Here is a 19,522-nt window from a genome sequence, read left to right on the forward strand (position 1 = left end):
ACATTAATAATAACTCACATTTATTGAACATGAGGCATTGGCTTTTTTTTTTTTTTTAATCCTTACAGCAGTTTCATTTTGCAGATGAGGAAGCTGAGGCACACAGTGAATGGCAGAGAGCTGGGATCGACAGTCTGATTCCTGATGCCTGTTCAGCCACTACCAGGGTTTCTGTATTCTCTCTATTGTATAGAGGAAGAAACTGGAGGGTTCTTATAACCTTTTGCCATCTCTGGTGAGCACCCAATAACTGAGAGGCAGAGGTCAGGCCTGAGAGCCAACTATACAAAGGCCCGGAGCAGTCTGTTGTAGTCCTTAGTTACCATTTGAGTAGGGAGAGACAGATACTCTCCAAAGCCAACTTGACCCCAGTGATTATCTAGCCAGGATGAGGAATTATGAAGGTAGTTGTAGGTGGCATGGGCAGTACCTTGGTATCAAACACCATTCCAGTTGTTTTCTATCATCCTTGTCCTTGTGAGGAGATTGAAGCCCAGAGAGGTGAAAAGATTAACAGTTACCCTGCAAATTTTCCTTCTGGATCCTGCCCTAGAAGGCTGGCATCTCCCATAATTATAGTTAAATGGGAGTCACTTGCCAACAAATCTGGGGGGCCGCTTCTCCCTGAAGGCTGCCATGCCCTCGAGGCGATCCTGGGTGGGGATGTTCTGAAACAACAAGACAGAGTATTAATTTTGGGCAGAAATGCAGGGCCAGAAGCCAATAAAGCCTTGCTCAGAATTGTCCACCCCATGACAAGGTCAGAGTCCAAGTCTTTCCATTGTCTCTGAATCTGGTGACGGGCCAGGCAAAGGTATGGGCCTCAGTGGCTCCTTGGTCTCCTGCGGAAGGCAGGCCACATCTCTAGTATCCAAGGCCTGTCACATTTGTCTCTTGCACACTGCTTACATGCCTCCAGACAGCTGAGTCTACAGCAGTCTGATATGCAGCTGCTTGGTAGAGAAAATCAGTTAAGTTTAGCAGTAAGAAATCTGGGTTTGAGTCCTGGTGTGTAGTTAGTTCACACCAGGTTCTGCAAGTTCCAGGACTCCTTGTTTAAGAGTATTCTGGATATTTATTAACCTGGACATTATTTTTGACTCACCCAGGAGTCTAGGGCTAAGTAAGTCAGCCCCAGGTCACCCCCACCCCCACCACCCCTTCTCCCCTCACCCCCATTGAACACACATAGTCTGCAGGCTATAACCAAGGCCTTGACATCTGAACTCTCCAGCCTGGCCTCTACAGCAGCCACTGGTACGGAGATAGTAGAAGTGGCACTTTGTCAAGTACCTACCTGTGTGCTCTGTGATTGTGTGTGCACCAAGTGGGGCAGGATGTAACGCTATTAGATGGCTGAGGAAACAGTCCCAGAGAGAAGCAGTGTGGTTTCCCTGGGACTGCCCAGGCTGATTGTAAGAGGGAGTGGTCCAGAGTCTAACTCTTCAGGTTGGGAGGAACCTACTAAATCGGTCATGTATTGCACGAGGCTCCCCACTCTAGCCTGGCCTCTGCCTGGAAGTGTGTGCAGACTGGCAGCAGTCACGTACCTGGGCATAGCATAGTCCTTCAATGGCCATCCCCGATTCGATGTCCACCTGTGAGAAAGAAGTGGTGCCTGGATCAGCCTGACCTAAGCCACCTCTGTCTGCACTGAGTGCCAGCCCACCCTACTGCCTACACCCCATTCCCTACTGTTCCATGGATTCCTCCAGCAAAGTACTACTGAGGCTTACTATATGCCTGTCCATATGAACAGAGATGATTATGATAAGGAATTTCCTACCTGGAGAGGGAACAGTAATTGTAACCGTGATAAAACAATGTTGGGACCAAGGGGGACGTGCTTTGAAAACAGTGGGAAGGATGGCACTCAGCCTGGAGAGCTGAGGGGGAGGGTAAGTGCAAGCCATGCTTGCACAGCCAGTGTTCCCTCTTCGCATCTGGCTGCCTCTCCATGCCTCCTGTCCCTCTTGGTAAGGGAACCCCACAGGCTTTCCGTTGCCCTGAGGAATAACGTCCTAGGCTTCTGTGGCCGGGCCTCTGTTAACTTTCTAGCCTCTACTAACCAGTGCTTACTGTTACTACCACTTGTAAGCACTGTTCTAAGAGAAGTACCATGTATGTATAAACTCATTTACTTTTTACAGCAAAGGTTATTATCCCTACTATACAGCTAAGAAATCAGGCATAGAAAGTAAAGGTCACAACAGTATATGGAAAAGCAGGTCTTTGAACCCAGACAGGCTAGCACTGGAGCCTTTGCCCCTAAACTCTGTGCTGTGTAGTTTCACTCATTCCTCACGCCCATTCAGTCAAATTGCTTATTTATACACCTCTGTACTTTTGCTCATAACCTTTTCTTTTTCTCGAACCCTCATCCTTTCCAAGGCCCAAATCTACAAAACATCTCTAACCCAACTCTACACAGTAGTAGCCACATCAGTAGCACAGCTCTCACCCCTCCAGGGTGTCTGCTTAATATCCCCCCTTTTCTTAAAGTAATCTCCATACCCAGCATGGGGCTCGAACCCATGACCCCAGGATTAAGAGTTGCATTCCCTACTGACCAAGCCAGCCAGGCACCCCTACTTGGTATCCTTAACCTTGTATTAGTGGTTCTGTGTATACCTTTCTTCTCTCCTCACCTTGGGGATAGTGACCATATTTAACTGATCTCTGTATCCCAGTTCTCAGCTCAGGTCTAGAGTCAGTGTGTAACGAGTGAGTTGCTGAGTAAGTTGTCTAAGGATGGATTAACTTGCACCCAAGGCACCACCCTGAGCCCTATCCTTGAGGCCTGCTTACCACCAGCACAAACCCAAGAACATGGCCTGGGAGCCCCACAGAGCTGCGTTCTTATTACTCAGTTGCTCTCTGACCCCAGACAAGTCATTTACCCTTTCTGGACCTCAATTACCTTCTCTCTAATGGAGGGAGATGAAGATAAAATGTAATTTAGGATGTCACCTGGGCGAACTTTACATTTTGTGGGTGGGTAAACTAAGGCACAAAGAGAGAGGTCAGACTCAATGTCTGTTACAAGAGTTCGGTTTCTGAGTTCTTTCCAGCTGTGCTTTCAATCTGCATTGGCATGAAAGCACTGCCTCCCAGCCACCCCAGACATTAGTGGACCCAAGTCCTGACCCAGAACCTGCTCACCTCCATTCCTCTATCAATGGCTACTTTGCCCAGACGCACAGCAATGGGTGCCTAAGGAAAAGAAAAGAGAAAAGGCTTGGTTGAGGGGATTAGTGCTGACAGTTGGCTGGGGAAGAGGGTTTGGAATAAAGAGAGGGACATAGCATGGTTGGGGAAGAGTCATGGAGAGGGAGATCGGTCTGGGTTAAGTTCCATCTATTCTACTGACTGTTACATTTTATTAGTGTTCGTACCTACTACCTCTCAGTTGGTATTCTTATCTATAATGAAGGAGCCTGACTGATCTTGATCCTCCCAATTCTGACTATCTGAGGTTCTTGTCATTTAATCCATCCCACCAATGTGTATAACATGCTACAATTTACAGTGTTTTCCTACCCACAGACTTGTCTAATGGTGCTACCCACCCTCCAAGGATGGTGCCATCTTTAATTGAGGCTCAGGGAGGTGAAGCACTTGGCCATGTTTGTCCAGAGAGTGGCAGAGCTTGGATTCCCAGTCACATTTCCCACTGCTGCTCTGTTCCCCTACCCCCCTCATCTAGGCAGATGCAAGCCTCCACTGCAAGAAGGTTTCATCCCAGCAGAGTAAACAAAAGGTCCAGATTGGAGACTTGGGCTTTGTGGAGTCGGAATGGTCTGGGCTGAGATCCCAGCGGGGCATTTTACACAGCCTCTTGGAAGCAAGTGCAACTGAGCAGCCACCTTTGCCTCACTGGTCTTGCTTCCAGCTGACTTGCCTCTACAGGCCTGGCACTCCATCCCCAGGCTCACTTCCAGGCAAAGCCTGCATTTACGTCCTCTGTTGCTTGTACTGTATTATTTGAGGTTTTTGTAAGTACACCTTTATCAGGAGAAGATTTTTAAAGTCTGTTACCACAGAAGCCATAAATGAAAAAGCTAGCTACATAAACATGAATGACCTATTTATATTGGGAAAAACGCCATGAATAAAAGAAGTCAAAAATTGAGAAGATATATTTGTGATACTTCTGACTGGCAGATATCTCCCCCCCCCCAAAGATTTTATTTATTTATTTATTTGACAGAGAGAGAGAGAGAGAGAGAGACAGCCAGCGAGAGAGGGAACACAAGCAGGGGGAGTGGGAGAGGAAGAAGCAGGCTCCCAGCAGAGCAGGGAGCCCAAGGCGGGGCTTGATCCCAGGACCCTGGGATCAGGCTCTGAGCCGAAGGCAGACGCTTAACGACTGAGCCAACCAGGTGCACCTGACAGATGTCCTTGATTTACAAAGATCAGGCATGATTTTTTAACAAATATTCACAAGGGTAGTACACAGAAGAGGAAATGTAAACACAAGGATTATTCAGTTTTACTCTTAAAGAAATGCAGCTCAAAACCATTAGGTGCCCCTTTTAACCTAAGACTAGGTAAACAGTAAAATGCTGGTAATCTCACTGTTGCTGAGATTCAGGAAATAGATATTTGCTTACATTGTTAATAGAGTAAATTGGTACAGTGCTGAAATGGGAAACTCTCCAAAATGGGTGAAAAAAAATCGAGGTGCATACTAAGTATGTATATTATTATCTCGTTTGTGTAAAAGATGTTGGTGTGACATGCCTTTGGGGAGAAGGGTCAGGAGAATGGAGAACTTCACTTTTTGTTTTATACTTTTCCATACTGTTTGAATTCTTTACTATGCATATTTTAATTTCATGTTTTTTAAATGTCTCTTAGAACTGGATTAGCCTCTAAAGGTGTGTTCCTTGTCCCCGAAACCATCTTAAAAGGAATTCAGAGTTATTTAGATATGTGAGTATATGTGCATAATATATATTCTTATATATACAATGAAAATTTCTGGAAGAGTGTGTAAGTTAACAGTGGTCATCTCAAAAAAAATTTTTTAAAAGAAAAAAAACCAGTGGTCGTCTTTGGGGAGAGGGATTGGGGAATTGAGAACTGTTTTGGTGACCACCTGTCCTGGTTTGTGAGGGACTGAGAGTTATCAGGATGTGGGACTTTCACTTTTAACTGGGACAGCCTTGGGAAGACAAGGTCACCTGGGTCACCCTGCCTTTTTTTTAAGATTTTATTTTTTTGAGAGAGCGATTGAGAGAACAAGTGGGAAAGGGGCAGAGGGAGAAGCAGACTCCCCGCGGAGCAGGGAGCCGGATGTAGGACTTGATCCCAGGACCCTGAGATCATGACCTGAGCCGAAGGCAGATGCTTAACCAACTGAGATACCCAAGCGCTTGACCCTACTTTTGATTTTTACTTTATGCTCTTATTCTTCTTTTCTGTTTGTTTTGCTTGTCATGAATATGCATTGTTATTAGATAATTACCTAATAATTACCTAATTATTCTAATAAATTACCTAATTCTCACCAACGAAAAGTAAAAACTATATAGATATGATATGTGTGTATGTATTGAAAACATACATCTTTTTCCCTGAGTGCAGTGTGGATATATATACCGTTTGACTCCCTAGTCTTGGTGGTTTAGCCACTAGAGAACAACCAACTACCACACACCATCCCTAACACCCCATCCAGGAACCCTCATTCTTGGCACCCAATAACTCGGCTAGAAATTGAAGATTGGGATTAGTGAATGTACAAGTAAGTTTTGGTAAGCTGGTGTCTTGGTATACACAGCTACTTTTAAGTATTGAAATACTAGTAATTATATTAGCAGAATACCATTGTTTTAGTATATTCAAAAATCTGAAATCTGAATCCTTTTGGATTCAGTTTATGCAAAAAGACAAACCCTATCCACAAGTCTGGCTAGATGATCCCCCCCCCCCACCATGAAAGTGCAGTCAGCTGTGCAGCACCTTGAGCCACTCAGAGTTTTGTGTTGGTTCAGAGACTTTTTGCTCAAGTGTAATAGAAATCTGGCAGCATTAAAATGGTCTAGGAAACAGCATCAGATTCCATTTGTATGTGATGAAGAAAAAAGAAAGAAAAGAAAAAGAAGACAAAGCAAATGCTTTCTTTTAGACCAAACTATTAATTTTTTAAAAAGTTATTATCCTTACCCTCAAAGACGACCTCAAAGTTAGAACAAGAAGGGTAATTTAAATTTAAGGGAGACAGAGAAAGATTTTTTCTGAAATAAGATACTTATTTTTGTGATTAATTAAAATACTTTTATCTGTTAATATATGGTTAACAGTTTTATAAACTTATACCTTTTTTTGTAACATGTTTGTAAATTTTTTGTGTTGGAAATGCATTTGATATTTAGTTTGAGTTTTAAAAATTTGTATATATTCTGCACTCTTTAGAATACCAGTTTTTATACTGCATTTTGTATTATGTAAAATAAAAGCCTAAATACCAGTATTGTCTCTTTTTCTGGTATTGCAATCACTTTTTTGTGACCTTGATTGAGCAAGTCACTTAATCTTTCTGGGTCTGTTGTATCACAGATACAACACGGGTAATCAGCTCAGCTGGACTATACTAGTAATTGAGAGACTTTCAAAGTACATAGGATTGTGTCTGATGGATAGGAAGGGCTCCATATGGGCTAAGTCAGTATTTATTATAAATTCTAAAACCTAGCTCCATTTCAAGCTGCTTTCATATGGAAACTTGGGACATCCCTCTCGGTCCTCTTAGAGTAGTGAGAGGCTGCCAGGTCCTTGGAGACTTCATCAGCCAGATCCTGGCATGTCCTGCTGGAGTCTCTGGACTTGGCGGCTGGTAGGGCTACACGTAGGCTGGGTCCTAACACATGTCTTACATGAGGTATTTCAGGAATTTCTCCACCCTGCAGTATGGTTGGAAAGATAAGCTGGTAGTTCTTTATCTGCTTTAGAATTTTGCCTTTTTAGTTTTGGGGACATTTGATTACAGTACTGTCCAGTGTAGTAGGCACTAGCTACATGTCGCTATCAGCATCTGAAATGGGGAAGTATAACTGAGAAACTAAATTTTTTTATTTTTAAGTAATCTGTACACCAGCGTGGGACTTGAACACTCAACCCTAACATCAAGAGTCGTGTGCTCTGCTGATTGAGCCAGCCAGGTGCCGGGAGAAACTAAATTTTTAATTAAATTTAAGTAGAAGTCTGGATAAGTGGGTCTTGTGTGGCCCCATGGGACATACCCCCTGGCCTCCCCACAGGTATGTGCCCCCCGTCCCCCATGGCACAGGCCCTCCCTCCTGTACTGGGCTGCAACCACACCTGGGGCAGGATCTCCTGGGCCAGTTCTCGTGCCCGATGGTAGGCGGCGTTGCCCTCCTCATTCTGGGAAACAGCGTGGTTCACCAGCCCCAGGGCGTGGGCCTGTGCACCACTCAGTCTTCGGCCTGTGAAGATGAGCTCCTTTGCCAGGGCCACCCCCAGGCATCGAGGCAGCCTCTGAGTCCCTCCTGCCAGGATGGAGCAGGTTTAGTAAATAATTGGGAGCCCAGAGAAGACCAGTTTGGGAGTCAACCAAGACTTCTCAGAGGAGCAGATTCTGAGTTAGGATGGAAGGGCAGAGCACAGGGCAAAAGAGGAAAGCAGGGAAGTAACCTGGATAGAGTGGGATTAAGTAAGAGAAGGATGGGTGCTGTGGGTAGTTACCTGCTCCCGGGAGAAGCCCTCGGGTGGTCTCGATCAGCCCCATGACAGCTGAGGAAGCTGCTTAAACAGAACAGAGTGAAGCACCCATGCTACCCTGCAGTGCCAGTCCCCAGAGGGAAGAGACACCTGCGTCTAGGCTCTGCTCACCTCTCCAGCCAACCACTTCCCTCATGAGCTGGCCCCGGCAGACCTTTCCAGACCATCTGCCTTGGGAAGAGTCCTAGCGTGGAAGTCAGGAGGCTCAGCCCCTCATCCTACTTCCCCCAGCGGGGGAGGTATGCATCCAGGCAAGTCTCACCCTGAGCCTCATTCATAGGTGGAAAAACCATGGTTACCCCTCTTCTGCCTTCATCAGAGAGCTGCTAAGGATCAAATGAGGTAATGGTGCTTGTAACAAGGAAGGGGTTCTTGGAAGTTGCCCAATGCCTATTTGTGGGTTAACAGATTCTCGGTCCCATGGACCCTTTACCTCTGGCCTGGCCTAAAGCATCAGTAACTCCTGCTCCCACCACAGTTACTCCCCCCAGCTTTTCATCAGCCGGAAATTTCCCTGTTTTCCAGTCCACATCTCCTTCTGAGTTCTGCTTCCTCTAAGGAGCTCTCCTGGAGTGTCCCACCACACAGGCTTCTCCTGAATTCCCTCACAGGCCATCTGAACCATACAGTGTGGCCTCAGGGAATGGCCATTACTCCTGCCTATAAGGGGTTTTATATTCACTCTGCTATCTACGAAAGCCTTGCAAGTTAGTTGCCCTAAACATGGGCACATGAGAAGCACAGTTGGAACGTGAGCTGACTTGGTATTTTGATGCCCTTGTTATGCATCATGTAGATACAAACTATCTCTATGCCTGGAGGTACCCATTTCTAAATATTCTACCTGGAGTGGCAGGAGAAAGCAGTGAGGGGAAGAAAGTGGCACCAGATAGCCCTTGGACTTGTAACCATCAAGTCATTAAGGTTAAAGGCAATCAATTATCTTCATCCCCTCCCTGCACTCTTCAAAGCTCAACCGCTGTGAAAAAGTAATGCAGACCTTAGCTGGTGCCAGTGAACCAGAGGGCAATGTTCCTGCCCAGGCATGTTTGTGAGTAGTTGGGCCAGTGACAAACTGCCCCCGTGACTCTGTGCAAAACATGACAGAGAGAATTGGCTTGCATAGAACTGGAAAGTTGAACAATTAATCTTTGTCCTCAGACTCCCCTCTCTCTTCTCTCTTTGTTCTCTAGCCAGTTGCTCTGGGGTTGGTAGAAGCATTCTTGAGATGAGGGAGGCTGGTTCTGAGAGGTGACAGGTACTACAGCAGTCAGTGGCTGGGCCAGGAGGGGAACCAGCTTATGCCAAACTCCGTGTCTCCCATGTTGCCTTTAGTTTTGCTGCTGTTTGGAAAGCCCAGAGTAGTGGCTAACTTTGCAGAGTCCCCAGACTTACTCTGGTTTACTTACACCTCCCCTCTCACCCTAGCCCACCTCTCCTCCTGCCCAGTACCTGCCACTCGGAGGTCACAGGCCAGGGCAAGTTCCAGGCCTCCACCCAAGGCAAACCCGTCCATGGCTGCAATAGTGGGCGCAGGGAAGGCTGCTGTGGAGATGAAGAACGGCTCAGCCTGCGAGGCCCTGGCATGACCAGGACAGGGACTTAAGGCTGGGGAGGGGCTATGGCCTCATTGGTTCCAGGTTTGGAACCTATAGCCAGGTTATCTTAGAAGGAGGTTTTCCTGTTGGGGAAAGTTTGGGGAATTAGCTGGGGTACTGGAGTGGGGAGATAGGCTAGATGTTCCCTGCTCAGGCCCATTTTTTTGTTGGCCTTCCTGGGACCAGCCTTTCTGTTCTGTGTGTCAAGCCCTGTGCTGGGTGCTGGGAACATAGAATTGAATAGATATGGGGAAGGCAGACCTATAAATAGGCAGTGATGACCCAGGGTGATCAGTCCTCTGATAAAGCTTAGAGAACAGGTCAGGGAAGGCTTCCTAGTGGTCTTAAAGGATGAGTAAAAAGTTCAGGTGGCCAAGGAGGGAAATTCCAGGCAAAAGGAACAGAAATTGTCAAAGCCTGAAAGCATTTTAGGAGAAATCTGACTTCTGTGGAGTAGCCGGGCTTGAACCCTGAGGGTAGAGGGGTGGGGGATTAGAACTAGCAGGACACAAAGGCTGAGAGCCAGAGCTCCCTCTGAGCGAAACACCCTCTGAACCTCCTCTTCACCCTCCTCCTTATAGAATCCCTTGTGCCCATTCCCCCTGGGAGAGTCCTCTGTCTTTCCACAGAGCTTACAATAGAAACTGTCCTTTCTTGAGAGTATGGCAGGTGGGGTAGCTCTGGGATCAGCAGGGCCCCTAAATGCCCTCCTCCAACCCACTTCAAGGCCCTCACCAATCTCATTCATCAGGCCTCGGAGCCGCTGGACAAAGATCTCCACTTCGGCCTCACTCATCTGCTCCCGCTCCTTCAGGTCTGCACCTGCAGATGGTGAGGGGTTGGTGACAGCCTTTGTGACATGACCCATTACTGAATCCCAGACTGTTGAAGGATCCAGCCAAGGAGACTTGAGAAGAAGCAGCCAGAGAGGAAGGCAAAACATCAGGAATGCATGGTCAAGGAAGCCAGGGAGTTAAAGGGGGCTCGTGGGTCAAAAAAGGACAGGTGCAGGAACAACAAGAAGATAAGTTGGACATCAGAATGAAAAACTTCTTTGCATCAAAGGACGTTATCAAGAGAGTGAAAAGACAACCCACAGAATGGAAGAAAATATTAGCAAATCACATATCTGATAAGGTAGTAATAATCTAGGATACATAAAGAACTCGAACTCAACAACAAAAACCGCAAAGGACAAGGAACTTGAATAGACATTTCTGCAAGGAAGACACAGATGGTCAATAAGCACAAGAAACAATGCTCAACATCATTAGTCATTAGGGAAATGCGAATCGAATCCACAATGAGAAACTAACTTCACACCGTTTAGGAGGGTTATTATAAACAACAACAGAAACAGAAAACAAGTGACGGCATGGATGAGGAGGACCCCAGTGCGTTGCTGGTGGGAATGGGAAATGATGCAGCTGCTGTGGAAAACACTCGGGTGGGTCCTCAAAAAGTTATACATGGAATTATTATATGATCCAGCAATTCCACTCCTAAAAGAATTAAAAGCAAAGACTCAGAGACTTGCACACTGGTATTCACAGCAGCATTATTTACAAGAGCCAAAAGGTATAAACAACCCAGCGCCCATCAAGATAGATAAACAAGGGGCGCCTGGGCAGCTCAGTCAGTTAAGCGGCTACCCTCAGCTCAGGTCATGATCCCAGGGTCCTGGGATCGAGCCCCGCATCGGGCTCCCTGCTTCTCCCTCTGCCTGCTCCTCTCCCTGCTTGTGCTCCCTCTCTCTGACGAATAAAATCTTTAAAAAAAAAAAAGATTAAAAAATGTAGTATATATACAGAGGAATATGATGCAGCCATAAAAAGGCCTGAAGCTCTGCCGTGCTACACTACGGATGAACGTTGAGGACATTACGCTAAGAACCCAGACACAGAAGGACAAATGTATGATTCTGCTTGTATGAGGTGCCTAGGATAGGCAAATTGGTAGAGATAGAAAGTACAACAGAGATTATCAGGGGCTGGGGGGACGGTGGGGGAATGGGGAAGGACTGCTTAATGAGTACAGAATTTTGGGGGGATGATGAAAAAGTTCTGGAATTGGGCAGTGGGGATAGTTGCACGACCTTGTGAATGTATTCAGTGTCAATTTTATACTTAAAAATGGTTAAAATGTAAACTCTGTGTGCTGTATATATTTATCACAACTTTAAATGTATAAAATATTTAAAATGTATTATTTCCAGTTTTATTGAGAAATAGTTGACATTGATTATTTTTTAACAGGAGGGGTCAGTGTGGTCCAAGGAGGCTTGGCAGTCAGGTAAGATGAGAACTGAGAAGCAAGGGCAGGATACAGTGGCATGGAGGTGGGCAAGGACTTTGGTGAGAGTAGTGACCATGGCGGAGTCATCTAAGGCCAGATGGCAGGGGGCTGAGGTAGGAGTAGGGGGTGAATATATTGTCTTCAAGTCTGAGGCTAGGAAGTCAGAGCTGAGAGCCCTTGCAATTCTTTGATTAGTTCCAACCCCTCAATGACAGAGGCCCAGAGAGAGGTAGGGGCGATCCCAGGATTCCAGAGCAAGTCAGGGACAGACCCAGACCTCCTACAGTCCCCCCCACCACCACTTCCCTGTGCTTAGCTGGGATAGTGGGGCTAATGGGACCTTGATAGAGAAGATCAGACAGGGATAGAGCCAAAGGAAGAGGCCAGAGTAGAGTGAAGGCCTCATCCAGGGCAGCTGGGTCAGGCAGACCGGTCTGCATACTTTTCCTGCCACGCAAGACCCCAACTGGGCCCTGTGATTCCCACAGCTCAGACCTAGGGACCAGCCACATCCCTTTGAAAATACCTGAAAATCATGCTCTTCCCATCGAGTCCGTCCATGGCCTCGTCCCACCCCCCTTGATCACTGCTGTCCCTTCCCCAGTCACCCCAGAGTGGGTTCTTAGCTCAGCCCAGCGCATCTCTCACTCACTCGCTTCTTGTGGGGATGGGATGTTTCTTGTCTTTGAAACAGAAGTTCATGGTGCTTGTCCTGTTGTGAGGACCGAATTGTCCAGGGGTGGTGGAGAGCTATGGTGACAGGGACTGAGATCTTGTGGGTGGGCAAGGGGCACAGAGTCCCATCTTGGCCACAGACATGAATGTCACTGGACTCAGTTTCCTCACTTCCTCAATGAAGGGTCAGAACAGATAATGGCATAGCAGAAAGAATAAGGATTTGGGGGGTCAGAGGGGCCAATTTAAAATTCTGTTCTACCTCTTACTAGCTGTGTAACACTAGGCAAGGAATTTTACCTCTGAGTATTTGAGTTCACATCTGTAAAATGGGAATAATAAGTCCTATGCTAGAGCCGACCTAAGCCCCCGACTCCCTGTAGGCTGGGGGTATCCTGCTGAGCCCCAGGGTAGGGGCAGGGGAGGAAACCCACCTGCACAGAACACGCCCTTCACTCCACTTCTGAATAGCAGAACACGCACTTGCTGGTCCTCCCGCAGCTGGGCCAGAGCTTCCAGCAGCTGCAGAGGAGACCTTGTCAGATACCTCCCAGTCCAGCCCCAGGCCAGCACCGCCCCCGCCCCCCAGTGTCGCCCTTTCTCACCTCGCTGACCAAGACGTTCCCCAGGGCATTGCGGGCACTCGGTCTATTCATCAGAATCTCAGTGATTCCTGCAGGTGACAGGGCAGCCTTGGGTGAACCAGTAGGTCTGCTCACTCCTGGGATGGGGTCTGGGGGCAGCAGCCTGGGTTCTGGGCAACCTCAACCCTTCATGCGCACTGTGACTTGGGGCAAGCCACACGCACCCAGGCTTCAGTTTCCCTGACTATAAAATGGAGAGAATAACCCCTTGTTATTTCTGCCTCACAGAAGTGGAAGAGCTTGTAAACCCCATGGATCAGTCTTTCTCTGGTACCCTTTGTGAGCAAAGGATCTATCAACCCAGAAGTCTGTCCTATTGCTCCCTCTTCCTCACCCATGAAATTTTCTCAGTCTCCTTGACCAATTCAATCTCTTAAATAGATCTTAGATCTTTCAGCTAACATCCCTCCTTGCAGCCAGTAACCTGGTATGGTCTCTTTCCTCTACTACATGGATCACGCAACTGGCCCTCTTGCCTGCAGTCTTGCTCCCCCTCCCCTCCCCACATTCATTCCCTCATTTGGGTCAGAATCCTCTTTCTAACCCAAATCCAACCATGTCCTTTTAAGTCAAATTCCTTAATACCACCCCAAAGATCCCCCTTCCCCAGTCTGGCCATTGCTTCCCACTCTAGCCTCAACTCACCCCCACAATCCGGGCCAGTTGTAGGGAAGATTGACTAGCTCTGGGCAAGGGCTCAAATACTCTTATACCTTTTTGGCTGTTTTCTCTCCTGTGTTTACTAATCCTTTAGCCTTCAAAGGCCTCTTATTATTTTATCCCAGGGTTCTTAGCCTTGTCAGTGGAACAGGCAGTATTTATTAAGATGGCATTCTCAGTGTGAGTTGATCTATGACACAGAGAAGGGACAATGACAGTTTCAAGGCTCTCAAGGGACTGAGTTTCCAGCCAGGAGTTACAGAACTGTGATTCAGGACAGAAAAACGTAACATTCAGTCTAGGTGGGCTCCTTAGCTTCCCCAGAAACCTTCAAAAAAGTTATTTGAGCCCAATAGAGGCTCTGGAGGCCCCACAGAACTCAGATGTTCCCAAGGTCTTCTCCAGCTCTAGTGCTCCGGGAGAGAAAATGCTGCAACTCTGGGGAAGGGAAACTTTGGTAGATACAGAAAAACCACATTAGACTCTAGAGGTCCAAGGCGTTTGTGGCAGATAGATCCTAGACTGGGCCCAATCTTCATATCCTCAATAATCTCCTTCCCTGGAGAGTGGGCAGGGCCTGTGAATTGCTTCTAGCCAACAGAATACAGCTAAGATCGTAAAATATTTTGTCACTTCCAAAATTGGGGTTCACTTATATGGCAGAGGTGATGAGGTATTAGTTCCATGATTAGGTTACAATTTATGTAAGACTCTGTCTTGCCAGGGCTCAGTAGACAAACTAGTGGGCCTACAGAGAGGTTCATGCAGCAAGGAACTAGAGGCAGCCCCAGGAGCTGAGAACAGCCCCCAGGTCAAGAGGAGGAAAACAAGACTTCAGTCCGACAACCACAGGAGGTGAGTTCTATCAACGGGAGAAGCTTGGAAGCAGATCTCTCCTCAGTCAAGCCTATGATGAGACCGCAGCCCTGGCCAACTCCTGGACTGCGGCTCCGTAAAACCCTGAAGCAGAGAACCCGGCTAAAATGTGCTTGGACTTCTGACCTACAGAAGCTATAAGGTAATAAATGTTTATTCTATTTTACAGTATTATTAATTATTAAATAATTAAATAATTGTTATTAAATTAAATAATTTTAATTATTAAATAAATGTGTATCATTTACAGTAACGTTTGTGGTAATTTGTTATGTGGCAATAGAAAACAAGCATAGTCATGACATCCTGAGATTGATAGAAACTTTCCTCTCTCCTCTTCACTTTCCTGTTCTGTCTCCTTTCTTTCTGGCTGACCGTCTCCCATATTTCATCTCTATCCCTTCTCTCCATCTTTATCTCCTTCTCGCAGAATACAAATAGGGTGCTTGGCTCAAGTCACAACTTAGCCATTCGCCTTGGGCAAGTTGCTTTACTCCTCTGGCTCAATGCACTGATCCATAAATAAAGATAATAAAAAGGTTGTTATGAGGATTAAAAGAGATAATGCCTTGGGGTTGCCTGGCTGGCTCAGCCAGTAGAGCATGTGATTCTTGATCTCGGGGTTGTAAGTTCAAACCCCAAGCTGGGTGTAGAGAGTACTTAAAAATAAAATCTAGGGGTGCCTGGGTGGCACAGCGGTTGAGCGTCTGCCTTCGGCTCAGGGCGTGATCCCGGCGATCTGGGATCGAGCCCCACATCAGGCTCTTCTGCTATGGGCCTGCTTCTTCCTCTCCCACTCCCCCTGCTTGTGTTTCCTCTCTCGCTGGCTGTCTCTATCTCTGTCAAATAAATAAAATCTTTAAAAAAAAAAAAAATTAAAAATAAAATCTAAAAATAAATAAATAAATAAAATGAAAGAAAAAAAAGAGATAATGTCCATAAGTGCTTAGCCAGAGTTTGGGGGTACAGTGAGCAGGAAACAGGCATAGATGCTAGGGAAAATTCCAGGATTCAAGAGAAGGAAAGAACTTCAAACTGGGAGCTATGAGGACCCAGACAGGGTGTCTTTGGGTTTCATTCAATTTGTACTACTACATGTCAGGTCCTGGAGAAATGGAGAGGACTCAGCCATGGTCCCTAAGTTTTTAGTTGAGCCCTAATTCTGAGAACATTGCCCTTGCTGGACCTCTGCAGTGGGGATAGGTCTGTACCACACCGTCTCCACTCTTACCAAACCCACCATGCCACTGGCTGATAATTTACTTGGCAGCTGACCTTGGGTCACTGCTTTCTGGATGGCCTAGATCCCAGGTTAGGTAATGTAGGTGGGAGTTGTCGGGGCCAAGGGCAGGCTGCTTTGGGCCACTTTGGCATGAAGATTATTTGAGTTAAAAAGCAATCAAAGATTCAGAAAAAGCTCTTTACCTCCCCCACAACTGCCTAGAAAGAATTTAGATAGAGGATCTGATCCAGGAAGAGAGCTATCACCATAATTCCATTATACTATGAACCAGGTATGATAGATGGGGAGGAACCTAGCAAGACCTGTGTGTTTGCTGTTGTTAAGGTTTATTTATTTGAGAGAGAGGGAGAGCTCGAGAGAGCAAGCAGGGGGAAGGGGCAGAGGGCGAGGGAGTGAAAGTCAAGCATGCTCCTTGCTGAGTGCTAAGCCCAACATCAGTATCCTGAGATCACGCCCTGAGCTGAAACCAAGACTCAGAAGTTTAACCCCTTAACCAACTGCCACCCAGGCACCCCATGGCCTGTTCGATCAAAGTCCTCTATGTCCCATTGTTTCTGGGTGGACCAGCAACATTTGTTTACCAAACATTGACTCCTTTTCATCTTCCTGTGAATTATGTTCCTTCCCTTTCAAGTCCCAGATCCCTACCCTCTTCTCCTTAGTTCAGAGTGACATATATATTTCATTTTACCTGTTTTTGGAATCTCCATGTCTGTGTGAATTCCCGGTACATACAAAATTAAATTTGATTTTCTCCTATTAATCTGTCTCATGTCAATTTGATTCTTAGTCCAGCTAGAAAGACCTGGGACAGAAAATTCTTGCTCCTCGATGGAGTCAATAGAAAGCACTGTAAGGGGCTCCTGGGTGGTTCAGTCAGTTAAGCGTCTGCCTTCGGCTCAGGTCATGATCCCAGGGTCCTGGGATTGAGCCCTACATCGGGCTCCCTGCTCAGTGGGGTGGGGAGTCTTGCTTCTTCCTGTCCCTCTGCCCCTCCCTGCTGCTTGTGCACGCATTCTCTTTCTCTCTCAAATAAACAAAATCATTAAAAAAGAAAAAAGATAAGCACCGTAAGGTATTAGAGACCAACTGGTTTTACAACCCCTTACTATCTCGAGGGGAAACTGAGGCCCAGAAAAGAAGAGAATGTGCATAAGTTAAGAGCTGGACCCAGCTAGCATCCCTCACTTCCAAAGAGCTAAGGACCTATGAGAGCGACAAGTCCAGATACACGGAAAGTGCAGGGATAACGGGAGGGGAAGGGGTGTCTAATTCCAGAGGGACTTATATAGGCAGAGAGGAAAGAGAATTCAAGTGAACAAAACAGAGATGGGACAGTTTAAAATGAACCCACCACTAGAAGTAAGATGGGAAGGTCAGGTTGTGGTGGGGAATCTTGAGCACCCAGCTAAGGAGCTGAGTCAAGCCATCAGAGCCCAGAGTTAGGTTAAAAAGCTAATCCCATTTTCAAGGACAACAGGTAACCAGGTAAAAACTGCTGTGGTGCCATCCCCTCAAGTGGAAGCAGGAGCTGTGGCCTTTAACATGAACATCCAATGACCCCAAATCACCACTGCGGGGGTGGGAGGGTTTCTCCTTTGTGAGCCTCCTCCTCCTTTTCTCTGTGGAGAAATAACTTTCTCCTGCCTTCTATATGCCCTCTGGCAAGGGCAGAGGCTTAATCCTCTGATCCTTGCTTTTTCTGCATAAAATATTCCATCATTTGCAAGTGAGCCTTAATTTGACATGTGATTGTGTGTTTTGTAAAAATTGAGGCACAAGTCTGTGTTTCAGGCCACTGATTACCAAACAAGTAGTAATCACTTAATAGTTGAGAGGTTTGGAAATCAGACCTGGTTTAAACTGCTTAACCTATGCCTCAGTTTCTTAATCTGTAAAGTAGGAAGAATATAACAATCTCAAGGCAGGTGCTGTTGCATTTGGCAACGAGGTAAGCATGAGAGTAAGACCCAGCAATCCCACCTGGCCGCAAGAAGCCCTTTCTTGTCCAAGCCCTTTCATGTCCGTGTGGGGGATGCACACCAGAGAACAGTACACAAGAGCAGGGAGCAGGGAACTAGATTTACATGGCAAAGCAGCGCTTTAAAACTTAGAATTAAGCAGGGGAAAAAGGAAGAAATACGAGATGTATAGTATGACCCCATCTATGTACATTAGAACTATGTAAATTAAAACACGAACTATGTTACATCAAATTTAGGGAGAGGGATTGGGATTGGGGAGAAAGTAACACCAAGAAAATGGTTTTACCCTGATGGTAACGGGCATCGGACTGAGGTGTGTAACGCCACTGAATGCACTTTGGTCTCCTCTTACCCCCCAAAAAACAATGCAACAGGTGCAATCGAAAATGTTCTCTGCGGGCTGATGAGGGAGCAGAAGGCAAGCTGAGGGCAAAGCACAAGCTAAACCCGGCAACCTCCCACCGCCCCCCACAGTGGAATATGTCTGACATTCCTCAGGCACTCCCTGCTGCGAAAGGGAAGAAAACAAATGGTTAACTGATGGGGATCACAGTCCTGCAGGACTTGAGTCTCCATTCGTTTGCAACTGTCTTAATGATTTGTAAGAAAAAAGCAATCTCCAGACACCTATAGATTCAGTTTCCTGGAGCCCTAACATTACCCACCCCTCCATAGGATAGAAAATATTACATAATCAGTCACGCCTCACAAACCCAGTACGCTCTTTCTGCCCACGGGTCCTGTCCCTGTGCTTTAATAAAACCACCTTTTGCACCCAATTCGTATCTAGAATTCTTTCTTGGCCATAGGCTCCAAACCACGTCGCCAGTGACCAGCCAGAACTTTCTCTCTTTGACTCAAAAAGGCACAAAAGTCGGCCAGCGTGGTCAGGGCCAGAGCGCAGGGACACGTGCCCAGCTCCCGCCCCTCCTCTGCTCTCCTCCCCTCCCTCCGCCTCCCTAGCGGGCGGCTGGATTGGCTCCGCCGCCTCGCCCTCCGGGAACCTAGCCAGGACTCTTGGCTGGGAGGGCGCACAGGGCTTTTAAAGTTCCTGGGGGGGGGGAGGCTGTGGCGCTTGGGGGAGGGGGTGTCGCTGGTGCTTAGTCCTATCCCTGAGAGAGTTCTCCTCCCCTCCTTCACAGCCCCGGGCTATCGAATGGGGGAATGAAGGGACTTAAAGTTGACTTAGAGTTCCACCTAAATTAGGGTCGGGCCGGCTAGTAAGATGGTCAGTCACCTCCCCGGCCTTAGGAAAGGCTTGGGGAGCCTGGACTGGGCAACCGCAGTGGGGGATCAAATCCTCAAACACAGTGCGCGCGGCGCGCCTTCCCCTTACTGGTCCGTCTTCCCGCGCGTAGTGGGCGCGCCGGCCAGAATTCTGGCCGGGGCAGCAGGGCCGGGAGTCCGGCTGGGACCCGCTCCTTCGCCTCCTGGGCGCTCCCGGCGCAGCGCGCTTACCTTGGTCGCGCCCGGTGAGGGCGCGCACTTGGATCTCCGAGTCCCCAGTAGGTCGGTGGGAGACGCAGCTGCGGGTCTGAAGGGGACTCCAGGGGCGTGGAAGGCGCAAGGCGCTGGTCAGGACGCGCAGCATCTGGGCGCCGGTTGGGAAGGCGCCAAGAGCCCCTCCACTACTCCCTCAGCTCCGGGGAAATCTCGCAGCTGTGCCCCAGGATTTCACAACTGCTCCTCCTACGGGCGGAGAGCCCAAAGCCCTTCTCTACGCCTCTTGCCTTTGGGAGACTTACAGCCCTGGCTAGGCAAAGCCTACCCAGGTCCGCTGTGTGATTTGGGGCAAGGATG

The 19,522-nt window shown here is 47.4% G+C and overlaps 1 protein-coding gene across 4 annotated transcripts; it reads right to left on the reverse strand.

The window, feature by feature from the left end:
* Positions 1–157: 157 nt before the first annotated feature.
* On the reverse strand, positions 158–19,428 carry ECHDC2 (enoyl-CoA hydratase domain containing 2). 4 transcript variants are annotated; one of them, XM_045799516.2, is made up of 10 exons: positions 19,181–19,427; positions 12,920–12,987; positions 12,749–12,836; positions 10,080–10,166; positions 9,199–9,291; positions 7,711–7,770; positions 7,327–7,514; positions 3,163–3,213; positions 1,551–1,598; positions 158–668 (listed from the first exon to the last, which is right to left on the reverse strand). In XM_045799516.2, the coding sequence occupies exons 1-10, from the start codon at positions 19,311–19,313 to the stop codon at positions 591–593; spliced, it is 894 nt and encodes a 297-aa protein (XP_045655472.2). In that variant the 5' UTR covers positions 19,314–19,427; the 3' UTR covers positions 158–590. The 4 variants fall into 4 exon arrangements, with proteins under 4 accessions (XP_045655472.2, XP_045655473.2, XP_087722011.1 ...); XM_045799517.2 differs by having other exon boundaries at positions 7,711–7,767; positions 19,181–19,426; XM_087865885.1 differs by lacking the exon at positions 9,199–9,291 and having other exon boundaries at positions 7,711–7,767.
* Positions 19,429–19,522: the final 94 nt, after the last annotated feature.

This window comes from Ursus americanus, chromosome 12 (assembly GCF_024610735.1).
Source record: "Ursus americanus isolate L20-20 chromosome 12, mUrsAme1.1.p, whole genome shotgun sequence".
NCBI classification, from domain to species: Eukaryota; Metazoa; Chordata; class Mammalia; order Carnivora; family Ursidae; genus Ursus; species Ursus americanus.

Bases quoted from the DNA above. Each gene is read 5' to 3' on its own strand.
- ECHDC2 (XM_045799516.2), bottom strand. From the start codon at position 19,313: ATGCTGCGCGTCCTGACCAGCGCCTTGCGCCTTCCACGCCCCTGGAGT. The intron at 9,292-10,079 runs GTGAGGGCCTTG...TCATCTCCACAG, and splicing joins AGGCCTGATGAATGAGATTG to CAGCCTTCCCTGCGCCCACT. The intron at 7,771-9,198 runs GTACTGGGCAGG...GTTCTGTTTAAG, and splicing joins CTGTGACCTCCGAGTGGCAG to CAGCTTCCTCAGCTGTCATG.